We start from the raw sequence: 25,657 nt of genomic DNA on the forward strand, positions 1-25,657 counted from the left end.
CTACAAGTCCCAGCATCCTTTGTGTTTAGGGCGGAGAAGTGAAAGTGATCCTCCGAGCAGCAGGAGGAGCAAGGTGGAGCTGAGGCAGGCGAGTGTTAACGTGAATATGTTTCTTCTTATGACATAAAATAATTCCACGCTGTTCGTGTCTGTGGGTGAAACGTGAGACCGGTCGGCTCCTCTCAGCACTTTCCGTCCACTCCGTTGATTTCCTGTAAGTAGAGAGGAAGTGAAGCGAAGTGCGCAGTTTAGCTGAGCCTCCGTTTAGCTGAGAGAGCAGGAGGAGAGTGAGAGCTGTGCTGAGGCAGCTGAGTGCTAACACCGCTCTGACATTACTGTGTCTCTGTGGCGGGAACAACAGGCTCCGTCAGTGGAGGCAAAAATAATCAGACTTTGATTTTTCAAAGGAAACTACTTTATGTCGGAAGAGGCCGCGCGCTCATTGGATAACGACCTGTCAATCTCAACTTATTAGCCAATGAGCGCGCAGGTTCACTGTAACACCCGCCCCTATCACGGCATTTTTAAAAACTAAAATGGCGACAGAAACTCCGTCAGAGGAGTTCAGGCTGATTTTTATGAAAGTGCGACGTTTGAGCCACTTCCTGTTCTCAGTCCCGGCGTCCTGATCACCGACGTTTCTGTTGCTCTGATATCTGATATTGATTATATCGGTAAACAGGCTGTAGCAGAAACATCAGGTCTGATCTGAAACAAACTTTAAGAGTTTTATGTCCGTGTGAGGCCGCACGCTGATTGGATAACCACCTGTCAGTCTCGGGGTATTAGCCAATGAGCGCGCAGATTCACAGTAAGACCTTATCACGTCATTCCTTTAAACTAACACATCCACAGTAAAACTGTAACGTGTCCTGTGATCTATAAACACCCTGTGATGAATAATCTGAAGTCATTTTGAGCCTGACAGTAGTTTCCTGTCACAGAGCAGAAGCTGCAGGCAGTTTTTGGCACCTTTATATTTAATTTATTCCAAAATAAATCAATAAAGGTAGAAAAGAACTCAGTGACATTAAAATCTATTTTAAAGACAGATGTGACCGAGAATCAAATTTGAAACACTACAGATGAGAAAGGATAAGGAGGGTTTGGCACTCCCAGACCTTGAGGTATACTTTATGCTGCACAAATCAGGTACATCATGTGTTGGTGTGACAATGATTATGAAGCCAAATGGAAGAATCTAGAAAAATCAGTACAAGGAAGAGAAATTCAAAGTCTTACAGGAGACAGAGAAGAAGCAATGAGAGTCATTAAACAGCTGAACTCAGTCACTCAGTTTACGCTAAAAATATTGTTTAATCTGGTACGAAACACAAACTGGAAAAAGAGCTCGGACTGCTTCGATGGATAGTTTATGATAAGGGTTTTACCCCTGCTTCTATGGACCAAAGATTTAAACAGTGGATTCCTACTGGATTAACACTAATTAAAGATGGGAATTTTATGAACTTCCAGGAGATTAAACAAAAATCTGATCTAAGGAATCAAGATCACTACAGATATTTGCAGATTAGGGACTTTTTAAATAAAGAAGTAAAAATAGTGTAAATCTGGATTAAAAATTCAATAATCAAAACCATAACTGAAGCCTACAGTGCAAAAAAATTAGAATGATCTCTACAGTTTACGAGCATATATGGAGGCAGGAGGGCGTACAACAACGTGTGTGAAAGTGCAGAGAGAGTTGGGAGGGAACATCTGATGAGGAACGGTCACAAATCTGGAAAACACAGCAGTCAACAACATCATCACGTGCCTGGAGACTGCATTGCTGGAAAAATGTAATTATATTTTTAATAACACCCAAAATTAGGAACAAACACACTTCATTACCAGAACAAGGACTCAGGAAGATCAGTACCACCAAATGTGGGAGAAATGGACTGAGTACATAAACCCGACAGGATAAAGACCAACACACTGATAATGAGAAATGATCAAACTGTAGAAACATGTTGACCCAACATTTTTTTTTTCACCTGTTTTTTTTATATATATATATTTTTTTTACATTTTTTTCTTTTTGTTCTGTTTGAACACAGAGCCGGTCCAATAACAGAGTCGTCCTGCTCACAAACAGCACTTTGGTTTCATGAGCTCACTTCCTGCAGTCATCCTCAGCTTCTCTCCAAAGGAGCCGTAACATGTGGGCTCCTCACCATGATGATGATCCAAACACACTGAGTTCCTTCATCATCATGTACTTATTAAATAATGTGATGGTTTTGGTGTTTTTAAAGACTTTGAGCCTCTAAAATAACTGGTTTGGACTTTAGGGCCAAAGCTCCAACATTAGAAAGCCGTCAGTGTGATGCTTCCAGTACAACAGCAACTCTGAGTGTGTGTGTTTACCTCTCAGACTAACTCCACCCTGACATCAAGAAGATGGAGGAAGAGGACGGAGCAGCATCTGCAGCATCCAGCTGTGTGTCTGTGAGGAGTGACGGGGTTACACAAACACCTCCACCTTACAGTCATGGACCTCAGCTGACCATGTAAGAGAGCTGCTGACTCAGAGTTCAAAGGTTGTTGCTCTGAAACATTTACTGTAGAATATTTAAAAAAGCTCATCTGTATGACTCTTTAGAGACAGAACACACTGATCAATAATCAATTTATTTGTCATGATGTAATCAAACACACTGATGGAAAACTGTGTGTCAGCTGGATCTACCCAAAGCCATAGAAGTTATGAGGTAGACTGAAATAATCTGACATGTTGTTCACAGCAGAAATGTGTCTGATCAGATCAATAATCCGTGTTTGTGCTGATTTGTGGCGGCTGCAGCCATGTTGCTACCAACAGAACAATCAGCTGTTTGTGATGATGTCACATTTCTGTAAAGGAGCTCACAGTCTGATAGAAATCTGTGAGTGATGGACGATCAGCTGTTTATATGGTGTTCATGTCAGAATCTATCAGTAACTGATGTTTGTGTTTGCAGAGGTCAGAGGTCACAGTCTCCAGTATCCAGCTGTGTGTCTGTGAGGAGTGACTGGTCCAGAGAAAGACCACTGAGCTTCAGTCATGAACCTACACCAACAATGTAAGGAAGCTATTATTCTGACTGAGTTTAGATCCTGTAATCCAGGAGAATCGAGTCTGCTGCATGATCCTGTCAGCATGTGTGGCAGAGAAGGACCCAAATTCAAGGCTCAGGAAACACGATGGAAAACTCAAACACAGCTTTATTACTGAAATCCTGAAAATTAATCAAACATGAGCCAGACTGAAAGTATCATGAGGAGGAACACAACAAAGAACCGATAGAGACTGATTAGCACACACGGGATGATGAGGGAACAGAGCTGAAACTAATGAGACAGGGGAAGCAAAACTGAACACAGTGCACACAGGATGAGAGAATGTCAAAATAAAACAGGAAATGACTGACACTGACTAAAGCTGTGTCCCAAAACGTCGGCTGCATCCTCCGGAGGCCGCGTTTGAAGGCCGACTACGTCACAGCCAGGCGGCGAAGGCTGTCCCAATCCGTCGACTCCTTCAAATGCGTCCTTCATTTCCTCCAATTTGAAGGATGGGTCGGGTGTGTCCTTCGTGGCCCACCATATCCCAGAATTCATAGCGCGGCCCAGCCAATTCCAGTTTCCAACAGTGGCGGCAGCTACTTAATTTTTAATATTACTCTTATTAATCTTAGTGGGTCACAAAATAAAGTTTTCAGATATTTTCAGGCAGGAACAGGAATCCAACCCATCAGCTAAGCAAACAGGGAGCGAACGACACAGAATCACCACAGGGACGGAAATAAAACTCTCTAACCAGAAGACGACATGATGCAGACATGATGATCCAACAACATGCATACAAAACCCAAACATGCCCAAACTCAGAACCATCAGCACCTGATTTGACCTTGAGGAAGAGGTCAGAGTAACGTGGTAATTAGACCCTACAGGTCTGTATGTTGGCAGTAAGGAACAGAGTCTTAAACAGCTCTATAGTATTATTATCAGTTTGACCTCCAGATCAATCTGTGACCTCTTGGTCTCTTCTTCCCTCTCCGTGTTCACTCGTCTCTCTGTGTTTAACCAGCAGTTATTATTAACCTCTGTCTCTCTTCCACAGCATGTCTTTATCCTGCCTCCCTCCTCTCACATGGCCCCGCCCCTCCCTGAGCCTGGTTCTGCTGGAGGTTTCTTCCTGTTAAAAGGGAGTTTTTCTTTCCCGCTGTCGCCAAAGTGCTGCTCATAGGGGTTCATGTGATTGTTGGGTTTTTCTCTGTATGTGTTATTGTAGCATCTCCCTATGAAGCGCCTTGAGGCGACTGCTGTTGTGATTTAATGCTGTATAAATAAAACTGAATTGAACTGAAATTGAAGGAGAGGTCAGAGGTCAAATGTGACATGACATTTTAACGTGTACACGTTGCTTTCTGTACTAACGTGCAGACAGAAGGACACAAAGTCATATCCTCCTTGTTTTCCTGTGAACGTCTCTGCAGCTGTTTGTAATCTAATCTCAGATTACTGACAGAAACCATCACATTATCCAGTTTGTGTGTTTAGAGTTACTTCAAAGATTTTAACCAGAGAATTTATCAATAATTGATGTGTTTGCAGAGGTCAGAGGTCAGAGTCTCCAGTATCCAGCTGTGTGTCTGTGAGGAGTGACTGGTCCAAAGAGAGACCTCCATACTTCAGTCATGGACCTCAGCTGACCATGTAAGAGAGCTGCTGACTCAGAGTTCAAAGGTTGTTGCTCTGAAACATTTACTGTAGAATATTTAAAAAAGCTCATCTGTATGACTCTTTAGAGACAGAACACACTGATCAATAATCAATTTATTTGTCATGATGTAATCAAACACACTGATGGAAAACTGTGTGTCAGCTGGATCTACCCAAAGCCATAGAAGTTATGAGGTAGACTGAAATAATCTGACATGTTGTTCACAGCAGAAATGTGTCTGATCAGATCAATAATCCGTGTTTGTGCTGATTTGTGGCGGCTGCAGCCATGTTGCTACCAACAGAACAATCAGCTGTTTGTGATGATGTCACATTTCTGTAAAGGAGCTCACAGTCTGATAGAAATCTGTGAGTGATGGACGATCAGCTGTTTATATGGTGTTCATGTCAGAATCTATCAGTAACTGATGTTTGTGTTTGCAGAGGTCAGAGGTCACAGTCTCCAGTATCCAGCTGTGTGTCTGTGAGGAGTGACTGGTCCAAAGAGAGACCTCCATACTTCAGTCATGGACCTCAGCTGACCATGTAAGAGAGCTGCTGACTCAGAGTTCAAAGGTTGTTGCTCTGAAACATTTACTGTAGAATATTTAAAAAAGCTCATCTGTATGACTCTTTAGAGACAGAACACAGCTTTATTACTGAAATCCTGAAAATTAATCAAACATGAGCCAGACTGAAAGTATCATGAGGAGGAACACAACAAAGAACCGATAGAGACTGATTAGCACACACGGGATGATGAGGGAACAGAGCTGAAACTAATGAGACAGGGGAAGCAAAACTGAACACAGTGCACACAGGATGAGAGAATGTCAAAATAAAACAGGAAATGACTGACACTGACTATGTGATTGTTGGGTTCCCTTTCAGTCGATTCACTCGGTACAACACATAAGTATGGGATATCACGCCCTCGCGTGTCCTGGCTGAAGAAACCTTTATTCACGCCTTTACGGCAGATGACGTGTGATGACACGCGCAAGGCCCCGCCCGCACATATAGCCGCTGCCATCACCGTCATCCCTCAGTTCTTACGCTCTTCACCTCGCTGAGAACACCTCTGCTGAGTTGGGCTAGCTAGCTACTGCTAGTTAGCTCCGTTGTCTGCCAACTTGAACCTAGCTTAACTGCCCCTGTTGGTGTTAGCCTCCACCGCCCAGCTGGTGCGTAGGCTGCCCGCGGAGCGCTATTTTCAAGTTTTTCTTGTGCAGCGTTTCGCTTTGCGTTTTGGGAATGGACTCCAAACCGAAGCGAGCAAAGCAGAAATCTTCTGTTCGCCCCTGTCCTCAGGGATGTGGTTTCTCTTTGCACGACAGCGACCAGCACGATGCCTGCCCTGTCTGCCTGGGGATCGTCCACGCTAGGAGAGCGTTGACGGAGCCCGAAGCTTGTGCGTTCTGTCGCCAGCTCCGACGCTCGACCCTGGAAAGACGGGTGACGTTTGTGGAAAGAGTGCTGGGACGCTCGGCTGTCGCACGGCATGACCCTCTTCTTTCCGAGTCTGGAGCCCCGGCTTCGTCCGAGTCCGAAGACGAAAATTTTCAGGTCGATGTCCCCGCGATTAGCTGGGCTGACCACATGGAATACGTTGACGGGTTAGCCGATGACGGACCGGAACCATGCAGGAGCGCTGACGGGCTTCAGCCTGGGTTGAAGCCCGCCAGCGCTCCCCAGGAAGACGATGACGTGCTGGACATCGGCCTGGACATCCATGGTTTGTCGGAGGATGAGCAGGAGAGCTCATTGTCGACCCAATATGCCGCCGCTGCTGCGCCGGTCGGCCACGATGACACCTCTCTTTTCTCCCTGTTTCGCCGTGCCGCTGAGAAGCTGCAGGTGGACTGGCCCTCTCCTCCACCAGCTCGGAAGCCGTCGCGGTTTGCGGGTTTTTTCCTTCCACCGGAGCCCGCAACGGCCAAAAACTGCCTCCCCATGTTCCCAGACTTTCTCTGCGAGCTAACAGCGTCATGGGACAAACCTCTGTCTACCCGCGTCACTGTGCCCGGCTATGGACAGTACATGGAATTGGACGGCGCCGAGGGAGCTGGTTTAGCTAACCCACCCCCTATGGAGCCGTCTCTGGCTGCTTATCTGGCCCCGTCCCATAACCATGGTGTCGGTGGCCCCGCAACTCTGCCGTCCAAGCACTGCAGATTCTCGGCCTCGCAGCTGGAGAAGATTTATCGGGCTCAGGCCGGCACCGCTCGAGCCATGAGCTCCGTCACCATGCTCCAGACGTACCAAGCAATGTGCCTGGCGGAGCTTGGATCGCTGGTTCCGGAGGACAGCCCGCTGTCACTTCTTCTTAACGAGGTTAGAGTCACCACGGATTACATCCTCCGTGCGTCTCGCTGTGCAGCGCTCTCCCTGGGCAGAGGGATGGCTTCGACAGTGGTGGCGCAGAGGCACCTGTGGCTGACCCTCTCCGACGTCCCTGATAGAGACAGAGCTGTGTATCTGGACGCACCAGTGTCTGCGGCTGGGTTATTCGGACATTCACTTGAAGCCATTCAGGCTAGATTCGATCTGAGGAAGAAGCAGACGGAAGCTCTGCGCGACATCATCCCCAGACGCCAGCCCCAGCCCAAGCCCACTGCTAGCTCTCACAGGCCCGCCGCTCCTCTGACAGCTGGCAAGAGACCGGCGCCCACTGCTGGAGTGGGAGGGCCGCCGGCGAGAGCACGTACTCCGGCCCGAGCTCCACGCCAGTCGGCCTGGGGCAAAGGCCCTCCCCCGGGCCCCCGACGGGACCCGACGCCCAGGAGGAAGAAGCCTCAGCCCTCCTAGCTGTGATTGCGAGTGGGGAAGGGATCCGGCAGCAGGGAGACGCTGCTCTTACCCCTCTGTTGCCGCACAAGAGGTGCCGCTTAAGTTCTGTTCAGGTTGTCAGCCCCAGAAGGCGCTGCACTTCCCTATCGCGGTCTCCCAAGCACATAACCCCTGCACACGGTTCAGATGTGTTGAATGTTCAAGCGACCACATCGAGTGTTCCCGCTGTTTTTCATTGTTATGCCCCGGAAAAGGTGCACCCAACAAAATGTATAAATGTACATGTTCCCATGTTGCAATCAATAAAGAGTGTGATTTACTCTCAAACAATCTCAAATGCTCAACCTGCAGGCGAAATGAGCCAGGTCAGGCAGGGGATGCAGTCCCCTGCAGACACACTGGGGGGCGACGGCGCCCCGCCGCCAGTGCTGCAGGCCAGCCGGCTGGCTGCTCACTTCCCTCAGTGGCGCGCTTGCGCCCCCTCTCCGTGGGTGCTGCAGACCGTTGCCATGGGTTACCGGTTGCAGTTCCGGGTCAAGCCGCCTCGTTTCCAAAGAGTCGTGAACACGATTGTCAACCCCGAGGCAGCCTTGGTACTCAGAGAGGAAATACAGGCGCTATTACAGAAGAGAGCAATACGGGTGGTCCCCGCTTCGGAGACGGACAAAGGTTGGTACAGCCGTTATTTTGTCATTCCGAAGAAAGGGGGAGGGCTTCGTCCCATCCTCGACCTGCGAGTCTTGAACACGTACCTGCGAACGTACAGGTTCAAGATGCTAACACTCAGACAGCTCCTGAGTGCAGTCGGCCCGGGAGATTGGTTTGCGACAATCGATCTAACAGATGCTTATTTTCATGTCGCTATACACCCGAAACACAGGCAGTTTCTGAGGTTTGCATTCGAGGGCGTGGCCTACGAATACCTAGTGCTGCCGTTCGGGCTGTCGCTCGCTCCCCGCACCTTTACGAAATGTGCCGAGGCAGCGCTAGCGCCCCTCAGGAAGAGGGGCATCCGCATCTTGGCCTACCTGGACGACTGGGCTCTCGTGGCTTGCTCCAGAGAACAGGCGGAGACGCAGCTGTCGCGGGTTCTGTCACACATTCAGACACTGGGGTTCTCTGTGAACTTTCAGAAGAGCTCGCTAATCCCAGGTCAACAGATCGCTTTTCTCGGTCTGGAAATATGCTCTCTTTCCAGCCGCGCACGGTTGTCAGAGCACAGAGTGGCCGCGTTTCATCGCTGCCTCGCTCAATTTCAGCTGGGACGCAGACTGCGTTTCCAGACGATATTGCGCTTGTTGGGCATGATGGCATCTATGATCGCCGTAGTGCCGCTTGGGCTGTTGAAAATGAGAGCGTTTCAACGCTGGACTCTCTCTCACCGTTTGTGTGCTTCGCGTCACCTCCGGAGGAGGCTGCCGGTAACTGCGTCTTGCATGCTAGCTCTCCGTCCTTGGAGGGAGCCCGGGCTACTGCACCAGGGCTCTCGGATTGGGAGGGTGTTGTTTCGCAAGGTGGTGTCCACAGATGCTTCCCTAAGTGGGTGGGGAGCGCTGTGCGAGGGTGCGTCAGTGAGAGGGATCTGGTCCGCGGCTCAGCGCCAGCTGCACATCAACCACTTAGAGCTGTTAGCAGTGTTCTTAGCTCTAAAGCGTTTCCGTCCAGTCCTGCAGGGCCAGCATGTCTTAGTCAGGACGGACAATTCCACAGTGGTGTCTTATATAAACAGGCAGGGAGGAACACGCTCTCTTCCCCTGTTGCAGCTGTCTCGCTCTCTGCTGTTATGGTGCAGTGTTCATTTTCTGACTCTAAGAGCCACCCATGTCCCGGGCCACCTGAACCTGGGGCCGGACCTTCTCTCCAGGGGGGGTCCTCTGGTGAGAGAATGGAGGTTACACCCTTCAGTAGTGGCTCAGATTTGGGATCTATTTGGCGAGGCGCAAATAGATCTTTTTGCTTCCAGGGTGAATGCTCACTGCCCCCTGTACTTCTCCATAATCGACCACGATGCACCCTTGGGCTTGGACGCGCTAGCGCACCAATGGCCAGACGTGCTCCTGTATGCATTTCCCCCAGTGGAAATGATATCTCCAATTCTGGAGAGGGTGCGTCGGCATTCCCTCTCTCTGATCCTGGTGGCCCCTTGGTGGCCCGCGAAGTCGTGGTATGCAGAAATAATCAGCCTGCTTGCAGCAAGTCCTTGGCAGCTTCCTCTCCGCAGGGATCTCCTCTCTCAGGCGGGGGGGGGAAGTGTTTCATCCGCGCCCGGATCTGTGGCACCTTCATGCTTACCTGCTGAGAGGTTAAACTTGGTTGCTAAGGGTCTGCCACCTAGTGTGGTAGCGACGATTCAGAGCGCCAGGGCCTCGTCTACTAGAGGCTTGTACGCTTACAAATGGCGAGCCTTCGAGCGATGGTGCCAGGACCGCCACACTCTCCCATTTCAGTGCTCTATTGTGGATGTTTTGACATTCCTGCAGGAGCTGTTGGATAAAGGCCTTTCGTTTTCGACGATCAAGGTTTATTTAGCGGCTATATCGGCTTGTCATATCGGTTTTGACGGGGTGACACCAGGTGCGCATCCCCTCGCCGTGCGTTTTCTGAAAGGGGTTCGCCGGCTGAGGCCCGTGCTTAAGTCCAGTGTCCCTGCTTGGGACTTGTCTTTGGTGCTGGAGGCCCTTTGTGGCCCTCCGTTTGAACCCGTTGAGTCGGTAGATATGAAACTTCTTTCGTATAAGACCGCATTACTTCTCGCTTTGGCCTCGGCGAAGCGAGTGGGGGACCTTCATGCGCTGTCTGTGCATCCTGCCTGCACACAGTTTTCTCCTGATGGCCGCAGGGTCGTATTGCGTCCGAATGCCGCCTATCTTCCCAAGGTCATGCCCGCATCTTATAGTTCAATGGAGTTTGAGTTGCTGAGCTTTTGCTCCCCTCCTTTTGAATCTGAGGAGCAGAGGAGGGTGCATTCTCTTTGTCCGGTGCGTGCGCTACGCACCTACATTGAGCGCACTCGGGATGTGCGTTTGTGTGACCAGTTGTTTGTCTGCTTCGCTAATCCGAATAGGGGTAGAGCTCTGTCCAGACAGAGGCTGTCCCACTGGATTGTAGAAGCTATCTCGCTGGCATACAGCACCGGAGGTTTTGCGTTGCCCCACGGGGTGGGAGCTCATTCCACCAGGGGGATGGCGACCTCATGGGCTCTTTTTAGAGGGGTGCCTGTGGCTGATATTTGTGCAGCGGCTAATTGGGCGTCGCCGCACACTTTTGTGCGGTTTTATCGGTTGGACGTTACAGCCCCTTCGGTGGCTCATGCTGTCCTTTCTGCTGGGTCTACCACTCACTGAGGATGTGGTGGTCCCGTTCCGGTTCGGTGGCTGCTCTGCGGGGCGTGTATATAGGTCCCATACTTATGTGTTGTACCGAGTGAATCGACTGAAAGGGAACGAATAGTTATGTCTATAACTTCTGTTCCCTGAAGGAGAGGAACGAGGTACAACACAGGGTGGCCCCACTGAGCAGTTGGCTCGGTGAAGAGCGGCTATCGAACTGAGGGATGACGGTGATGGCAGCGGCTATGTGTGCGGGCGGGGCCTTGCGCGTGTCATCACACGTCATCTGCCGTAAAGGCGTGAATAAAGGTTTCTTCAGCCAGGACACGCGAGGGCGTGATATCCCATACTTATGTGTTGTACCTCGTTCCTCTCCTTCAGGGAACAGAAGTTATAGACATAACTATTCGTTTTTCTCTGTATGTGTTATTGTAGCATCTCCCTATGAAGCGCCTTGAGGCGACTGCTGTTGTGATTTAATGCTGTATAAATAAAACTGAATTGAACTGAAACTGAAGGAGAGGTCAGAGGTCAAATGTGACATGACATTTTAACGTGTACACGTTGCTTTCTGTACTAACGTGCAGACAGAAGGACACAAAGTCATATCCTCCTTGTTTTCCTGTGAACGTCTCTGCAGCTGTTTGTAATCTAATCTCAGATTACTGACAGAAACCATCACATTATCCAGTTTGTGTGTTTAGAGTTACTTCAAAGATTTTAACCAGAGAATTTATCAATAATTGATGTGTTTGCAGAGGTCAGAGGTCAGAGTCTCCAGTATCCAGCTGTGTGTCTGTGAGGAGTGACTGGTCCAAAGAGAGACCTCCATACTTCAGTCATGGACCTCAGCTGACCATGTAAGAGAGCTGCTGACTCAGAGTTCAAAGGTTGTTGCTCTGAAACATTTACTGTAGAATATTTAAAAAAGCTCATCTGTATGACTCTTTAGAGACAGAACACACTGATCAATAATCAATTTATTTGTCATGATGTAATCAAACACACTGATGGAAAACTGTGTGTCAGCTGGATCTACCCAAAGCCATAGAAGTTATGAGGTAGACTGAAATAATCTGACATGTTGTTCACAGCAGAAATGTGTCTGATCAGATCAATAATCCGTGTTTGTGCTGATTTGTGGCGGCTGCAGCCATGTTGCTACCAACAGAACAATCAGCTGTTTGTGATGATGTCACATTTCTGTAAAGGAGCTCACAGTCTGATAGAAATCTGTGAGTGATGGACGATCAGCTGTTTATATGGTGTTCATGTCAGAATCTATCAGTAACTGATGTTTGTGTTTGCAGAGGTCAGAGGTCACAGTCTCCAGTATCCAGCTGTGTGTCTGTGAGGAGTGACTGGTCCAACGACAGACCACTGAGCTTCAGTCATGAACCTACACCAACAATGTAAGGAAGCTATTATTCTGACTGAGTTTAGATCCTGTAATCCAGGAGAATCGAGTCTGCTGCATGATCCTGTCAGCATGTGTGGCAGAGAAGGACCCAAATTCAAGGCTCAGGAAACACGATGGAAAACTCAAACACAGCTTTATTACTGAAATCCTGAAAATTAATCAAACATGAGCCAGACTGAAAGTATCATGAGGAGGAACACAACAAAGAACCGATAGAGACTGATTAGCACACACGGGATGATGAGGGAACAGAGCTGAAACTAATGAGACAGGGGAAGCAAAACTGAACACAGTGCACACAGGATGAGAGAATGTCAAAATAAAACAGGAAATGACTGACACTGACTAAAGCTGTGTCCCAAAACGTCGGCTGCATCCTCCGGAGGCCGCGTTTGAAGGCCGACTACGTCACAGCCAGGCGGCGAAGGCTGTCCCAATCCGTCGACTCCTTCAAATGCGTCCTTCATTTCCTCCAATTTGAAGGATGGGTCGGGTGTGTCCTTCGTGGCCCACCATATCCCAGAATTCATAGCGCGGCCCAGCCAATTCCAGTTTCCAACAGTGGCAGCAGCTACTTAATTTTTAATATTACTCTTATTAATCTTAGTGGGTCACAAAATAAAGTTTTCAGATATTTTCAGGCAGGAACAGGAATCCAACCCATCAGCTAAGCAAACAGGGAGCGAACGACACAGAATCACCACAGGGACGGAAATAAAACTCTCTAACCAGAAGACGACATGATGCAGACATGATGATCCAACAACATGCATACAAAACCCAAACATGCCCAAACTCAGAACCATCAGCACCTGATTTGACCTTGAGGAAGAGGTCAGAGTAACGTGGTAATTAGACCCTACAGGTCTGTATGTTGGCAGTAAGGAACAGAGTCTTAAACAGCTCTATAGTATTATTATCAGTTTGACCTCCAGATCAATCTGTGACCTCTTGGTCTCTTCTTCCCTCTCCGTGTTCACTCGTCTCTCTGTGTTTAACCAGCAGTTATTATTAACCTCTGTCTCTCTTCCACAGCATGTCTTTATCCTGCCTCCCTCCTCTCACATGGCCCCGCCCCTCCCTGAGCCTGGTTCTGCTGGAGGTTTCTTCCTGTTAAAAAGGAGTTTTTCTTTCCCGCTGTCGCCAAAGTGCTGCTCATAGGGGTTCATGTGATTGTTGGGTTTTTCTCTGTATGTGTTATTGTAGCATCTCCCTATGAAGCGCCTTGAGGCGACTGCTGTTGTGATTTAATGCTGTATAAATAAAACTGAATTGAACTGAAACTGAAGGAGAGGTCAGAGGTCAAATGTGACATGACATTTTAACGTGTACACGTTGCTTTCTGTACTAACGTGCAGACAGAAGGACACAAAGTCATATCCTCCTTGTTTTCCTGTGAACGTCTCTGCAGCTGTTTGTAATCTAATCTCAGATTACTGACAGAAACCATCACATTATCCAGTTTGTGTGTTTAGAGTTACTTCAAAGATTTTAACCAGAGAATTTATCAATAATTGATGTGTTTGCAGAGGTCAGAGGTCAGAGTCTCCAGTATCCAGCTGTGTGTCTGTGAGGAGTGACTGGTCCAAAGAGAGACCTCCATACTTCAGTCATGGACCTCAGCTGACCATGTAAGAGAGCTGCTGACTCAGAGTTCAAAGGTTGTTGCTCTGAAACATTTACTGTAGAATATTTAAAAAAGCTCATCTGTATGACTCTTTAGAGACAGAACACACTGATCAATAATCAATTTATTTGTCATGATGTAATCAAACACACTGATGGAAAACTGTGTGTCAGCTGGATCTACCCAAAGCCATAGAAGTTATGAGGTAGACTGAAATAATCTGACATGTTGTTCACAGCAGAAATGTGTCTGATCAGATCAATAATCCGTGTTTGTGCTGATTTGTGGCGGCTGCAGCCATGTTGCTACCAACAGAACAATCAGCTGTTTGTGATGATGTCACATTTCTGTAAAGGAGCTCACAGTCTGATAGAAATCTGTGAGTGATGGACGATCAGCTGTTTATATGGTGTTCATGTCAGAATCTATCAGTAACTGATGTTTGTGTTTGCAGAGGTCAGAGGTCACAGTCTCCAGTATCCAGCTGTGTGTCTGTGAGGAGTGACTGGTCCAACGACAGACCACTGAGCTTCAGTCATGAACCTACACCAACAATGTAAGGAAGCTATTATTCTGACTGAGTTTAGATCCTGTAATCCAGGAGAATCGAGTCTGCTGCATGATCCTGTCAGCATGTGTGGCAGAGAAGGACCCAAATTCAAGGCTCAGGAAACACGATGGAAAACTCAAACACAGCTTTATTACTGAAATCCTGAAAATTAATCAAACATGAGCCAGACTGAAAGTATCATGAGGAGGAACACAACAAAGAACCGATAGAGACTGATTAGCACACACGGGATGATGAGGGAACAGAGCTGAAACTAATGAGACAGGGGAAGCAAAACTGAACACAGTGCACACAGGATGAGAGAATGTCAAAATAAAACAGGAAATGACTGACACTGACTAAAGCTGTGTCCCAAAACGTCGGCTGCATCCTCCGGAGGCCGCGTTTGAAGGCCGACTACGTCACAGCCAGGCGGCGAAGGCTGTCCCAATCCGTCGACTCCTTCAAATGCGTCCTTCATTTCCTCCAATTTGAAGGATGGGTCGGGTGTGTCCTTCGTGGCCCACCATATCCCAGAATTCATAGCGCGGCCCAGCCAATTCCAGTTTCCAACAGTGGCGGCAGCTACTTAATTTTTAATATTACTCTTATTAATCTTAGTGGGTCACAAAATAAAGTTTTCAGATATTTTCAGGCAGGAACAGGAATCCAACCCATCAGCTAAGCAAACAGGGAGCGAACGACACAGAATCACCACAGGGACGGAAATAAAACTCTCTAACCAGAAGACGACATGATGCAGACATGATGATCCAACAACATGCATACAAAACCCAAACATGCCCAAACTCAGAACCATCAGCACCTGATTTGACCTTGAGGAAGAGGTCAGAGTAACGTGGTAATTAGACCCTACAGGTCTGTATGTTGGCAGTAAGGAACAGAGTCTTAAACAGCTCTATAGTATTATTATCAGTTTGACCTCCAGATCAATCTGTGACCTCTTGGTCTCTTCTTCCCTCTCCGTGTTCACTCGTCTCTCTGTGTTTAACCAGCAGTCATTATTAACCTCTGTCTCTCTTCCACAGCATGTCTTTATCCTGCCTCCCTCCTCTCACATGGCCCCGCCCCTCCCTGAGCCTGGTTCTGCTGGAGGTTTCTTCCTGTTAAAAGGGAGTTTTTCTTTCCCGCTGTCGCCAAAGTGCTGCTCATAGGGGTTCATGTGATTGTTGGGTTTTTCTCTGTATGTGTTATTGTAGCATCTCCCTATGAAGCGCCTTGAGGCGACTGCTGTTGTGATTTAATGCTGTATAAATAAAACTGAATTGAACTGAAACTGAAGGAGAGGTCAGAGGTCAAATGTGACATGACATTTTAACGTGTACACGTTGCTTTCTGTACTAACGTGCAGACAGAAGGACACAAAGTCATATCCTCCTTGTTTTCCTGTGAACGTCTCTGCAGCTGTTTGTAATCTAATCTCAGATTACTGACAGAAACCATCACATTATCCAGTTTGTGTGTTTAGAGTTACTTCAAAGATTTTAACCAGAGAATTTATCAATAATTGATGTGTTTGCAGAGGTCAGAGGTCAGAGTCTCCAGTATCCAGCTGTGTGTCTGTGAGGAGTGACTGGTCCAAAGAGAGACCTCCATACTTCAGTCATGGACCTCAGCTGACCATGTAAGAGAGCTGCTGACTCAGAGTTCAAAGGTTGTTGCTCTGAAACATTTACTGTAGAATATTTAAAAAAGCTCATCTGTATGACTCTTTAGAGACAGAACACACTGATCAATAATCAATTTATTTGTCATGATGTAATCAAACACACTGATGGAAAACTGTGTGTCAGCTGGATCTACCCAAAGCCATAGAAGTTATGAGGTAGACTGAAATAATCTGACATGTTGTTCACAGCAGAAATGTGTCTGATCAGATCAATAATCCGTGTTTGTGCTGATTTGTGGCGGCTGCAGCCATGTTGCTACCAACAGAACAATCAGCTGTTTGTGATGATGTCACATTTCTGTAAAGGAGCTCACAGTCTGATAGAAATCTGTGAGTGATGGACGATCAGCTGTTTATATGGTGTTCATGTCAGAATCTATCAGTAACTGATGTTTGTGTTTGCAGAGGTCAGAGGTCACAGTCTCCAGTATCCAGCTGTGTGTCTGTGAGGAGTGACTGGTCCAACGACAGACCACTGAGCTTCAGTCATGAACCTACACCAACAATGTAAGGAAGCTATTATTCTGACTGAGTTTAGATCCTGTAATCCAGGAGAATCGAGTCTGCTGCATGATCCTGTCAGCATGTGTGGCAGAGAAGGACCCAAATTCAAGGCTCAGGAAACACGATGGAAAACTCAAACACAGCTTTATTACTGAAATCCTGAAAATTAATCAAACATGAGCCAGACTGAAAGTATCATGAGGAGGAACACAACAAAGAACCGATAGAGACTGATTAGCACACACGGGATGATGAGGGAACAGAGCTGAAACTAATGAGACAGGGGAAGCAAAACTGAACACAGTGCACACAGGATGAGAGAATGTCAAAATAAAACAGGAAATGACTGACACTGACTAAAGCTGTGTCCCAAAACGTCGGCTGCATCCTCCGGAGGCCGCGTTTGAAGGCCGACTACGTCACAGCCAGGCGGCGAAGGCTGTCCCAATCCGTCGACTCCTTCAAATGCGTCCTTCATTTCCTCCAATTTGAAGGATGGGTCGGGTGTGTCCTTCGTGGCCCACCATATCCCAGAATTCATAGCGCGGCCCAGCCAATTCCAGTTTCCAACAGTGGCGGCAGCTACTTAATTTTTAATATTACTCTTATTAATCTTAGTGGGTCACAAAATAAAGTTTTCAGATATTTTCAGGCAGGAACAGGAATCCAACCCATCAGCTAAGCAAACAGGGAGCGAACGACACAGAATCACCACAGGGACGGAAATAAAACTCTCTAACCAGAAGACGACATGATGCAGACATGATGATCCAACAACATGCATACAAAACCCAAACATGCCCAAACTCAGAACCATCAGCACCTGATTTGACCTTGAGGAAGAGGTCAGAGTAACGTGGTAATTAGACCCTACAGGTCTGTATGTTGGCAGTAAGGAACAGAGTCTTAAACAGCTCTATAGTATTATTATCAGTTTGACCTCCAGATCAATCTGTGACCTCTTGGTCTCTTCTTCCCTCTCCGTGTTCACTCGTCTCTCTGTGTTTAACCAGCAGTTATTATTAACCTCTGTCTCTCTTCCACAGCATGTCTTTATCCTGCCTCCCTCCTCTCACATGGCCCCGCCCCTCCCTGAGCCTGGTTCTGCTGGAGGTTTCTTCCTGTTAAAAAGGAGTTTTTCTTTCCCGCTGTCGCCAAAGTGCTGCTCATAGGGGTTCATGTGATTGTTGGGTTTTTCTCTGTATGTGTTATTGTAGCATCTCCCTATGAAGCGCCTTGAGGCGACTGCTGTTGTGATTTAATGCTGTATAAATAAAACTGAATTGAACTGAAACTGAAGGAGAGGTCAGAGGTCAAATGTGACATGACATTTTAACGTGTACACGTTGCTTTCTGTACTAACGTGCAGACAGAAGGACACAAAGTCATATCCTCCTTGTTTTCCTGTGAACGTCTCTGCAGCTGTTTGTAATCTAATCTCAGATTACTGACAGAAACCATCACATTATCCAGTTTGTGTGTTTAGAGTTACTTCAAAGATTTTAACCAGAGAATTTATCAATAATTGATGTGTTTGCAGAGGTCAGAGGTCAGAGTCTCCAGTATCCAGCTGTGTGTCTGTGAGGAGTGACTGGTCCAAAGAGAAACCTCCATACTTCAGTCATGGACCTCAGCTGACCATGTAAGAGAGCTGCTGACTCAGAGTTCAAAGGTTGTTGCTCTGAAACATTTACTGTAGAATATTTAAAAAAGCTCATCTGTATGACTCTTTAGAGACAGAACACACTGATCAATAATCAATTTATTTGTCATGATGTAATCAAACACACTGATGGAAAACTGTGTGTCAGCTGGATCTACCCAAAGCCATAGAAGTTATGAGGTAGACTGAAATAATCTGACATGTTGTTCACAGCAGAAATGTGTCTGATCAGATCAATAATCCGTGTTTGTGCTGATTTGTGGCGGCTGCAGCCATGTTGCTACCAACAGAACAATCAGCTGTTTGTGATGATGTCACATTTCTGTAAAGGAGCTCACAGTCTGATAGAAATCTGTGAGTGATGGACGATCAGCTGTTTATATGGTGTTCATGTCAGAATCTATCAGTAACTGATGTTTGTGTTTGCAGAGGTCAGAGGTCACAGTCTCCAGTATCCAGCTGTGTGTCTGTGAGGAGTGACTGGTCCAAAGAGAGACCTCCACACTTCAGTCATGAACCTGCAGCAACAAAGTTCTTCAGTCATGGAGCTCAGCTGACCATGTAAGAGAGCTGCTCACTGTAATTCTACCAGTGACATCATAGTTTATTCCTGTTATTTATTTATTTATTTTTTTGCCTGTCCCGTTTGGCTCTTTTGTATCCGACTTATTGTCTAAAGGCAAAGAAAGATGCCCAACGGATTTACTTTACCAAACTGACCATCCCAGCCGTAATGGTCCATTTGATTCACCTTTTATTGTTTATTTTATTTTCACTTGCTGAATACGGGACAGACTTGACTGGAGGAAAGAAAGAGAAAGAGCTGAGAAGAGGGACGGGGGAGAAGGGCAAAAAACAAAAACCAACAGAATGGGCAGAAAAAAAATGCATCTATGGATCACCTGGATCACCTGTTGAGAAAGAAAAAAGAAAACAAGCAGAAGAGAACGAGAGTAATAGAATAAACAACATCATAGTTTATTCCTAATGGTGGTCTGTGTACGATAATGCTAGTTTTTAATAAATTGTGTTCAGAAATATCACTCAGATCTAGGGCTGCCACAAACGATTATTTTGATAGTCGACTAGTCACCGATTATTTTTGCGATTAGTCGACTAATCAGATCATCATCCATTGGACGTAAAACGTACAGCAGCATCTGCTCTTATATAACTATCATTAGCTTACAGCTTTAAGTGTTTAAGGTATGTGCTAACTAAAAATAAAGACAAGATGATAGTTTATGAAATTTGCAGATTGTTTCGGTGAAGTTTAATAAACTCCTTGCTATCTAAAATATAACAGGACACCGGAGTATATTCTCAGCATCTCACACTTCTGATAATCAGCTGTCTGCTTGAGGTTTATTCAGCTGTGTAAGAACTAACTTTAATCTCAGCCAAACCGATTTACTCAGGAACAAATAAAACACTTAAAAAAAGCCAAACAATAACATTTTAAGTTATCTAAGTGACTTATATATGTTTAACCTGAGTAGCGAAAGACGGCGGTGGGTTTGAAAACGATTAGCTGGGAGTCCGGTGCTCTCATGGCCCCCGGCTAGCTAACGAGCTAGTGGGTAACAGACGTCTCCGAAAACGTCGGAGCGCTTTTGAAAATATGTGGTGTCTTGATAAACTGAGCAGATATTTGAGGTTTACACAGCTACATTTTCGCCTGAAAATATGTTAAACGTTTATTTTGTGACCCAGAAAGAATAATAAGAGTAATATTAAAACTAACTAGCTGCCGCCATTGTTGGCAACTGCGCTGGGCCGCGCTATGAATTCTGGGACAGAGCTTCTTCTTCTTCGGGGTTTAACGGCAGCTGGCATCCTTGTACATGCAGTGCTGCCTTCTTCTGTTTCAGTCCGTTATTACACTCTTAAATCCTACTACTTATTCTTTTGGGATCTTACAAAGCTTCAAAGGACGTGTCGACTATTAAATCAGTCGTCGACGATTTTGATAGTCGACGTAATCGTGACTAGTCGACTAATCGTGGCAGCCCTACTCAGATCATTTCAAAGCTTTTACTTCTTCTTCTTCACTTCTGTAAAATAAGAGAAAGAACATCAGAACCCAGAAGTTCACTTCCTGCTGACTGAACTCTTTCAAAATAAAGCTGAAAGCTCTGAATGTGACACCGCTGCTCGTCCACAGTTTTTAGAGGAGGTCAAAGGTCAGTTGAAAGTGATGGATTCCAAACTTCCAGTACATCCAGTGAAGGACATAATCAGCTCTGTGATGAAGGCTTTTGCTGTGGAGTTTGTAGGCTGATCACTCTGTGTTTAATAAGACAGGAACAGCAAAGGAAGCTTGAACTGAACTCAAACACAAGTTTCTCCACTTTGACTCTGTGACCATCAGAGCTTCTGCACAGTGTCATCAAATCTGCATGTTTGTCACTGACAGTCGATGATTTTAGTGATAAAGAAATGTGTTCACAGGGGGAGGAAGAGGAAGAGGAGCGGTGTCTGTGAGGAGGAGCAGCTGTCCAGCTGTGCTTTGTGTCAGGATGTCCTGAAGGATCCAGTCTCTACCAGCTGTGGACACTGGTTCTGCAGACAGTGCATCTCCTCATACTGGGACCAGTCTGCTTCATCAGGAGACTCGTCCTGTCCCCAGTGTGGAGAAAGATCCAGAAGCAGAGCTGGACTGCAGACAGCCAGTCAGAGCAGCTGTGTACAAAGTAAGACTGAACATCTGTCTGCTGATGGACTCATTTCTGAAAACTGGACTTCTGGTTGTTGTTCAGACATTAAAGAGTTTTCTTTCTGTTTTTCTTTCAGCAGATGTTGGTCTGCAGGAGGTTTTAGATGAACATAAGATCACTCTGAGGAGGAGATGTGAACGTGTGACTGAAGGAAGTGATGCAACAGGAAGTAGAACCCTCCTCAACAGGATCTACACTGAGCTCTACATCACAGAGGGACAGAGTGAAGAGGTTCATACCCAACATGAGGTGAGGCAGCTGGAGACAGCTTCCAAGATGGACGCCCTCCATGACGCTCCAATCAGGTGCCAGGACATCTTTAAAGCCTTACCTGACCAACAGAGACCCATCAGAGTGGTTCTGACCAACGGCGTGGCTGGTGTTGGAAAAACCTTCTCAGTGCAGAAGTTCACTCTGGACTGGGCAGAGGGCTTGGAGAACCAACATGTCAGTGTGGTGGTTCTGCTTTCATTCAGGGAGCTGAACCTGATCAGAGATGAGCAGTACAGTCTTCTGGAGCTGCTCCATGTTTTCCATCCAACATTACAGAAGGTCACAGCAGAGAAGCTGGCTGTCTCTCAGCTTTTGTTCATCTTTGACGGCCTGGATGAAAGCAGACTTTCATTGGATTTCACCAACAGGAAGCTGCTGTCTGATGTCACACAGAAGTCATCAGTCAGCCAGCTGCTGACAAACCTCATCCAGGGGAATCTGCTTCCCTCGGCTCTCGTCTGGATAACTTCCCGACCCGCAGCAGCCAATCAGATCCCTCCTACATGTGTTGACAGGCTAACAGAAGTACGAGGCTTCACTGACGCCCAGAAGGAGGAGTACTTCAGGAGGAGATTCAGTGATGAAGAGCTGTCCAGCAGAATCATCTCCCACATGAAGACATCCAGGAGCCTCCACATCATGTGTAGTATCCCAGTCTTCTGCTGGATCACTGCTACAGTTCTGGAGCACATGTTGACTACAGAGCAGAGAGGAGAGCTGCCCAAGACCCTGACTGACATGTACTCACACGTCCTGCTGGTTCAGACAAAGAGGAAGAAGAACAAGTACCATGAGGGACGTGAGACGAGTCCACAGGAGCTGACGGAGGCTGACAGGGAAGTTCTTCTGAAGCTGGGGAGGCTGGCGTTTGAACATCTGGAGAAAGGAAACATCATGTTCTACCAAGAAGACCTGGAGCAGTGTGGTCTGGATGTGACAGAGGCCTCGGTGTACTCAGGAGTTTGTACAGAGATCTTCAAAAGAGAGTGTGTGATCTTCCAGAAACCAGTCTACTGCTTTGTTCATCTGAGCATCCAGGAGTTTCTGGCTGCAGTCTACATGTTCCACTGTTTCACCAGCATGAAGACAGAGGTGCTGGGGGACTTTTTGAGCATAGACTGGATTGAGGAGGAGTATGATGATCACGATGATGATAGTGAAGATGATGATTACCAATGTATTCTGGATTTTTTCCTGAACAGAGCCATGGAGAAATCCCTCCAGAGTAAAAATGGCCACCTGGACCTGTTTGTCCGCTTCCTTCATGGCCTCTGTCTGGAGTCCAACCAGAGACTCTTAGGAGGTCTGCTGGGTCAGACAGAGAAAAACCCAGGAACCATCCAGAGAGTCATCAACAACCTGAAGATGATGAACAGTGATAAAATCTCTCCTGACAGAAGCATCAACATCTTCCACTGCCTGATGGAGATGAACGACCTCTCAGTACATCAGGAGATCCAAGAGTTCCTGAAGTCAGAGAACAGATCAGAGAGACTCTCTGAGATCCAGTGCTCAGCTCTGGCCTTCATGCTGCAGATGTCAGAGGAGGTTCTGGATGAGTTGGACCTGCAGAAGTACAACACATCAGAGCAGGGACGACACAGACTGATTCCAGCTGTGAGGAACTGCAGAAAGGCTCGGTGAGTCCAGATGTGCTCATTAACATGAGTGTAGATTAGTAGTTTAGTTCTTCAGATACACACAGCACTAAACGACTCTCATTAGTTTGTTTCTCAAATGAAATGATATTTTCTGTTGGTCACTTAGCATGATCCTGCATTGGTCATCGTACGCTGTGTGTTGTAGACTCACATCTACATGTAGTACCTGTGTTGTGTCATTAGGGGGCGGTGTTTTAAATCTGCTGCTGCTGTTGGTCATTCAGACGTTCCTGTTAGACAGAAATAAGAGTCTATGAAGAGCTTCTTTGTAGTGAAGTCTGATGCCTGGACTTGTATGACAACCATAGCAGGGTTTGAAATAGGGCTGGGCAAAACCATCATTTTCCTAATCGATGAATTTTTCAATCCGAAGCAGAAGCTGCTCCTGGATGCCGTCGTTTGAGGTGCTGGTGCATAGCCGTCGTGCTTTTCTGATAGGCCATTTCCACCTTATAAAGCCGGGAAACGCCTGCATCACTTCCTTTTCTGTTCAAATATCCCGTACTGTAGAACTGCGTGTTCGGGTGGAGTGATTTAAGTTGGCTGCGGCTGCCTCACTCATGTTGCCGCTACTCGCTGCCGCCGTGTCTGTTTTGAAAGTGATGATGCATCGACACACATTTTTTTTAGGTCAACGTACTTCACATGTCGACGTAATCGATGACGTCGACGCATCGTCCCAGCCCTAGTTTGAAAATCCTCAGAGCAGCAGTCAGATCATTTTAGATGATCAGACAAAGATTTTGCAAACACTTGAATGTGTTTTATGCTCGTTTCAGTTCTTCTGATTTTAGCGAGGATATTTTGGAACAGGCAGCACGGTGGTTAGCACTGTTGCTGCACAGCAAGAAGGTCCTGAGTTCAATTCCACCATCAGGCCAGGGTCTTTCTGTGTGGAGTTTTCATGTTCTCCCCGTGTTTGCGTGGGTTCTCTCCGGGTACTCCAGCTTCCTCCCACCGTCCAAAGACATGCAGCTTGTGGGGATAGGTTAATTGATTAATCCAAATTGTCACTAGGTGTGAATGTGAGTGTGAATGGTTGTCTGTCCCTATGTGTTAGCCCTGCGACAGACTGGCGACCTGTCCAGGGTGTACCCCGCCTTTCGCCCTATGACAGCTGGGATTGGCTCCAGCGCCCCCCCGACCCTGAAAAGGATAAGCGGAAGCGAATGGATGGATGGATTTTGGAACAGAAACTGAGAGACACTCAGCACTTTGTCATTGAACTCAGCGATGTCCAAAAGGCCTTTCATGCAGTTAATGTGAGCAAGAGCCAGGGTCCTGATAACATTAGTGCAGCATGTGCTCTCTCTTTGGGAAGAAGCTGTCGTGGTTCCTGTCCCTAAATCTAGTCGTCCAAAACTTCTAAATGACTTCAGGCCTGTTGCCCTCACCTCAGAAAGTCTCTGAAAAACTCATCAGAAATGTGATTATGAAAGAGGCTGAACATCAGCTGGATCCAATGCAGTTTGCATACAGGCCCAACAGAGGAGTGGAGGACGCACTTTGACTAAATCTGATTCTTACACATGTAGAGAGTGAAGGGACTTCTGCAAGACTTCAGTTCATCGATTTTTCTTCAGCTTTTAACACAACACAGCCCCATATTTTAACTAAAAGACTTTTAGAACAGTTTGAAATCAGGGAGAACCTGGTGGGCTGGATTTGAGATTTTCTAACTGACAGGTCACAAACAAAATAAATGGGGTTCTGTCTGACCCAGTGTTCTCCTCCACAGCTTCTCCTCAAGGCTGCGTCTTATCACCCTTATTATTCACTCTCTATACAAACAGGTGTCAGAGCAGATATGAAAACAGGGTCATTATTAAATATGCAGATGTTATTGTCAGCTTACTGAAAGAGGGTGAAACCAGCCACGGTCCAGTCACTGAGGACTTTGTTCAGTGGTGGGAGGAGCAACGTTCCCTCTAATGTTTCATGTGTCTGAGCGAACGCACAAACTCCCTCCTTGGACCACTGTGAGCAACAGCAGACGTGCGCACTGTGGTCACGCCAGCATCACATCCATCCAAGTTACATGTTTATTAAAGTAATCAAATTACAGCATTTATGTTAGACTACTTTTAATTAACTGCTCTATCCCACTTACAATGAAAATTAAAAACAATCTTGTTCATGACCTGTAGTATGTTAACACTATTGGAAGGAAAAATAACTTGAACTCCAAGTTTGAAAACACAACTTTCTATTTTTTATAAAGCTCTGACTGTATTCTGAGTCTGTGGTCTGGGAGAGAGTCTGTAACTCTCTCTGCAAATACAGTAAATAAAGACCAATGTTGGGCAGTTAATTATATAGTTACTTCTTCAAAAAAGTTACTGAGTTATGCAAACAACAAAGTTTTTTGCAGCTGTTTACCTAATAATGCAGCCAAGGCGTTTTTTAGATGTTTATTTAGTCATTTTTGGGTAAACAAACAAACAACATGTTAACATTCTCTGTCATGAGACCATTTAAGACAGGAAAGGAAACAAAAACAGACCAAGATTAATATGATAGCATGTCGTATAGAGATTTATAGCTTCATATTATTAATGTTCCAAAGTTCTTGTTCGTTCAGGATCTGGCCACACAGTTCCTGGTAGCAGATCTCCATCTTCAGTTGCAAGCTTGCTGTCATTCGTTCCATTGTATGAACTCTTTTCAGTCTCTGTTTCAAGATGTTTTTTTAAACAAACATTTGAAACTATTTACAGAAC

General features: G+C 46.4%; 2 protein-coding genes across 2 annotated transcripts in view; both read left to right on the forward strand.

Moving 5' to 3' along the window:
- The first annotated feature begins 249 nt into the window (after positions 1-249).
- On the forward strand, positions 250-11,290 carry LOC113017807 (uncharacterized). The gene is made up of 7 exons (XM_080295840.1): positions 250-1,802; positions 2,381-2,516; positions 2,967-3,068; positions 4,606-4,707; positions 5,158-5,259; positions 6,099-6,448; positions 11,268-11,290. Exons 2-7 carry the CDS (start codon positions 2,407-2,409, stop codon positions 11,288-11,290), a joined length of 789 nt encoding a protein of 262 aa, XP_080151966.1. The 5' UTR covers positions 250-1,802; positions 2,381-2,406.
- A 289-nt stretch (positions 11,291-11,579) lies between these two features.
- LOC113029538 (NACHT, LRR and PYD domains-containing protein 12-like) overlaps positions 11,580-25,657 on the forward strand; it is a gene marked incomplete at its 5' end in the record, with an annotated part of 62,381 nt that continues 48,303 nt past the window's right edge. The window contains 10 exons of the mRNA XM_080292776.1: positions 11,580-11,692; positions 12,143-12,244; positions 13,782-13,883; positions 14,334-14,435; positions 15,973-16,074; positions 16,525-16,626; positions 18,164-18,265; positions 18,716-18,847; positions 20,738-20,979; positions 21,080-22,916. Coding sequence (XP_080148902.1) covers positions 11,580-11,692; positions 12,143-12,244; positions 13,782-13,883; positions 14,334-14,435; positions 15,973-16,074; positions 16,525-16,626; positions 18,164-18,265; positions 18,716-18,847; positions 20,738-20,979; positions 21,080-22,916 — 2,936 coding nt within the window. The remainder of the gene's footprint in view (positions 11,693-12,142; positions 12,245-13,781; positions 13,884-14,333; positions 14,436-15,972; positions 16,075-16,524; positions 16,627-18,163; positions 18,266-18,715; positions 18,848-20,737; positions 20,980-21,079; positions 22,917-25,657) is intronic.

This window comes from Astatotilapia calliptera, chromosome 3, assembly GCF_964374335.1.
Source record: "Astatotilapia calliptera chromosome 3, fAstCal68.1, whole genome shotgun sequence".
Lineage (NCBI taxonomy): Eukaryota > Metazoa > Chordata > Actinopteri > Cichliformes > Cichlidae > Astatotilapia > Astatotilapia calliptera.

Bases quoted from the DNA above. Each gene is read 5' to 3' on its own strand.
- LOC113017807 (XM_080295840.1), top strand. From the start codon at position 2,407: ATGGAGGAAGAGGACGGAGCAGCATCTGCAGCATCCAGCTGTGTGTCT. The intron at 3,069-4,605 runs GTAAGGAAGCTA...ATGTGTTTGCAG, and splicing joins CATGAACCTACACCAACAAT to AGGTCAGAGGTCAGAGTCTC. The intron at 4,708-5,157 runs GTAAGAGAGCTG...TTGTGTTTGCAG, and splicing joins CATGGACCTCAGCTGACCAT to AGGTCAGAGGTCACAGTCTC.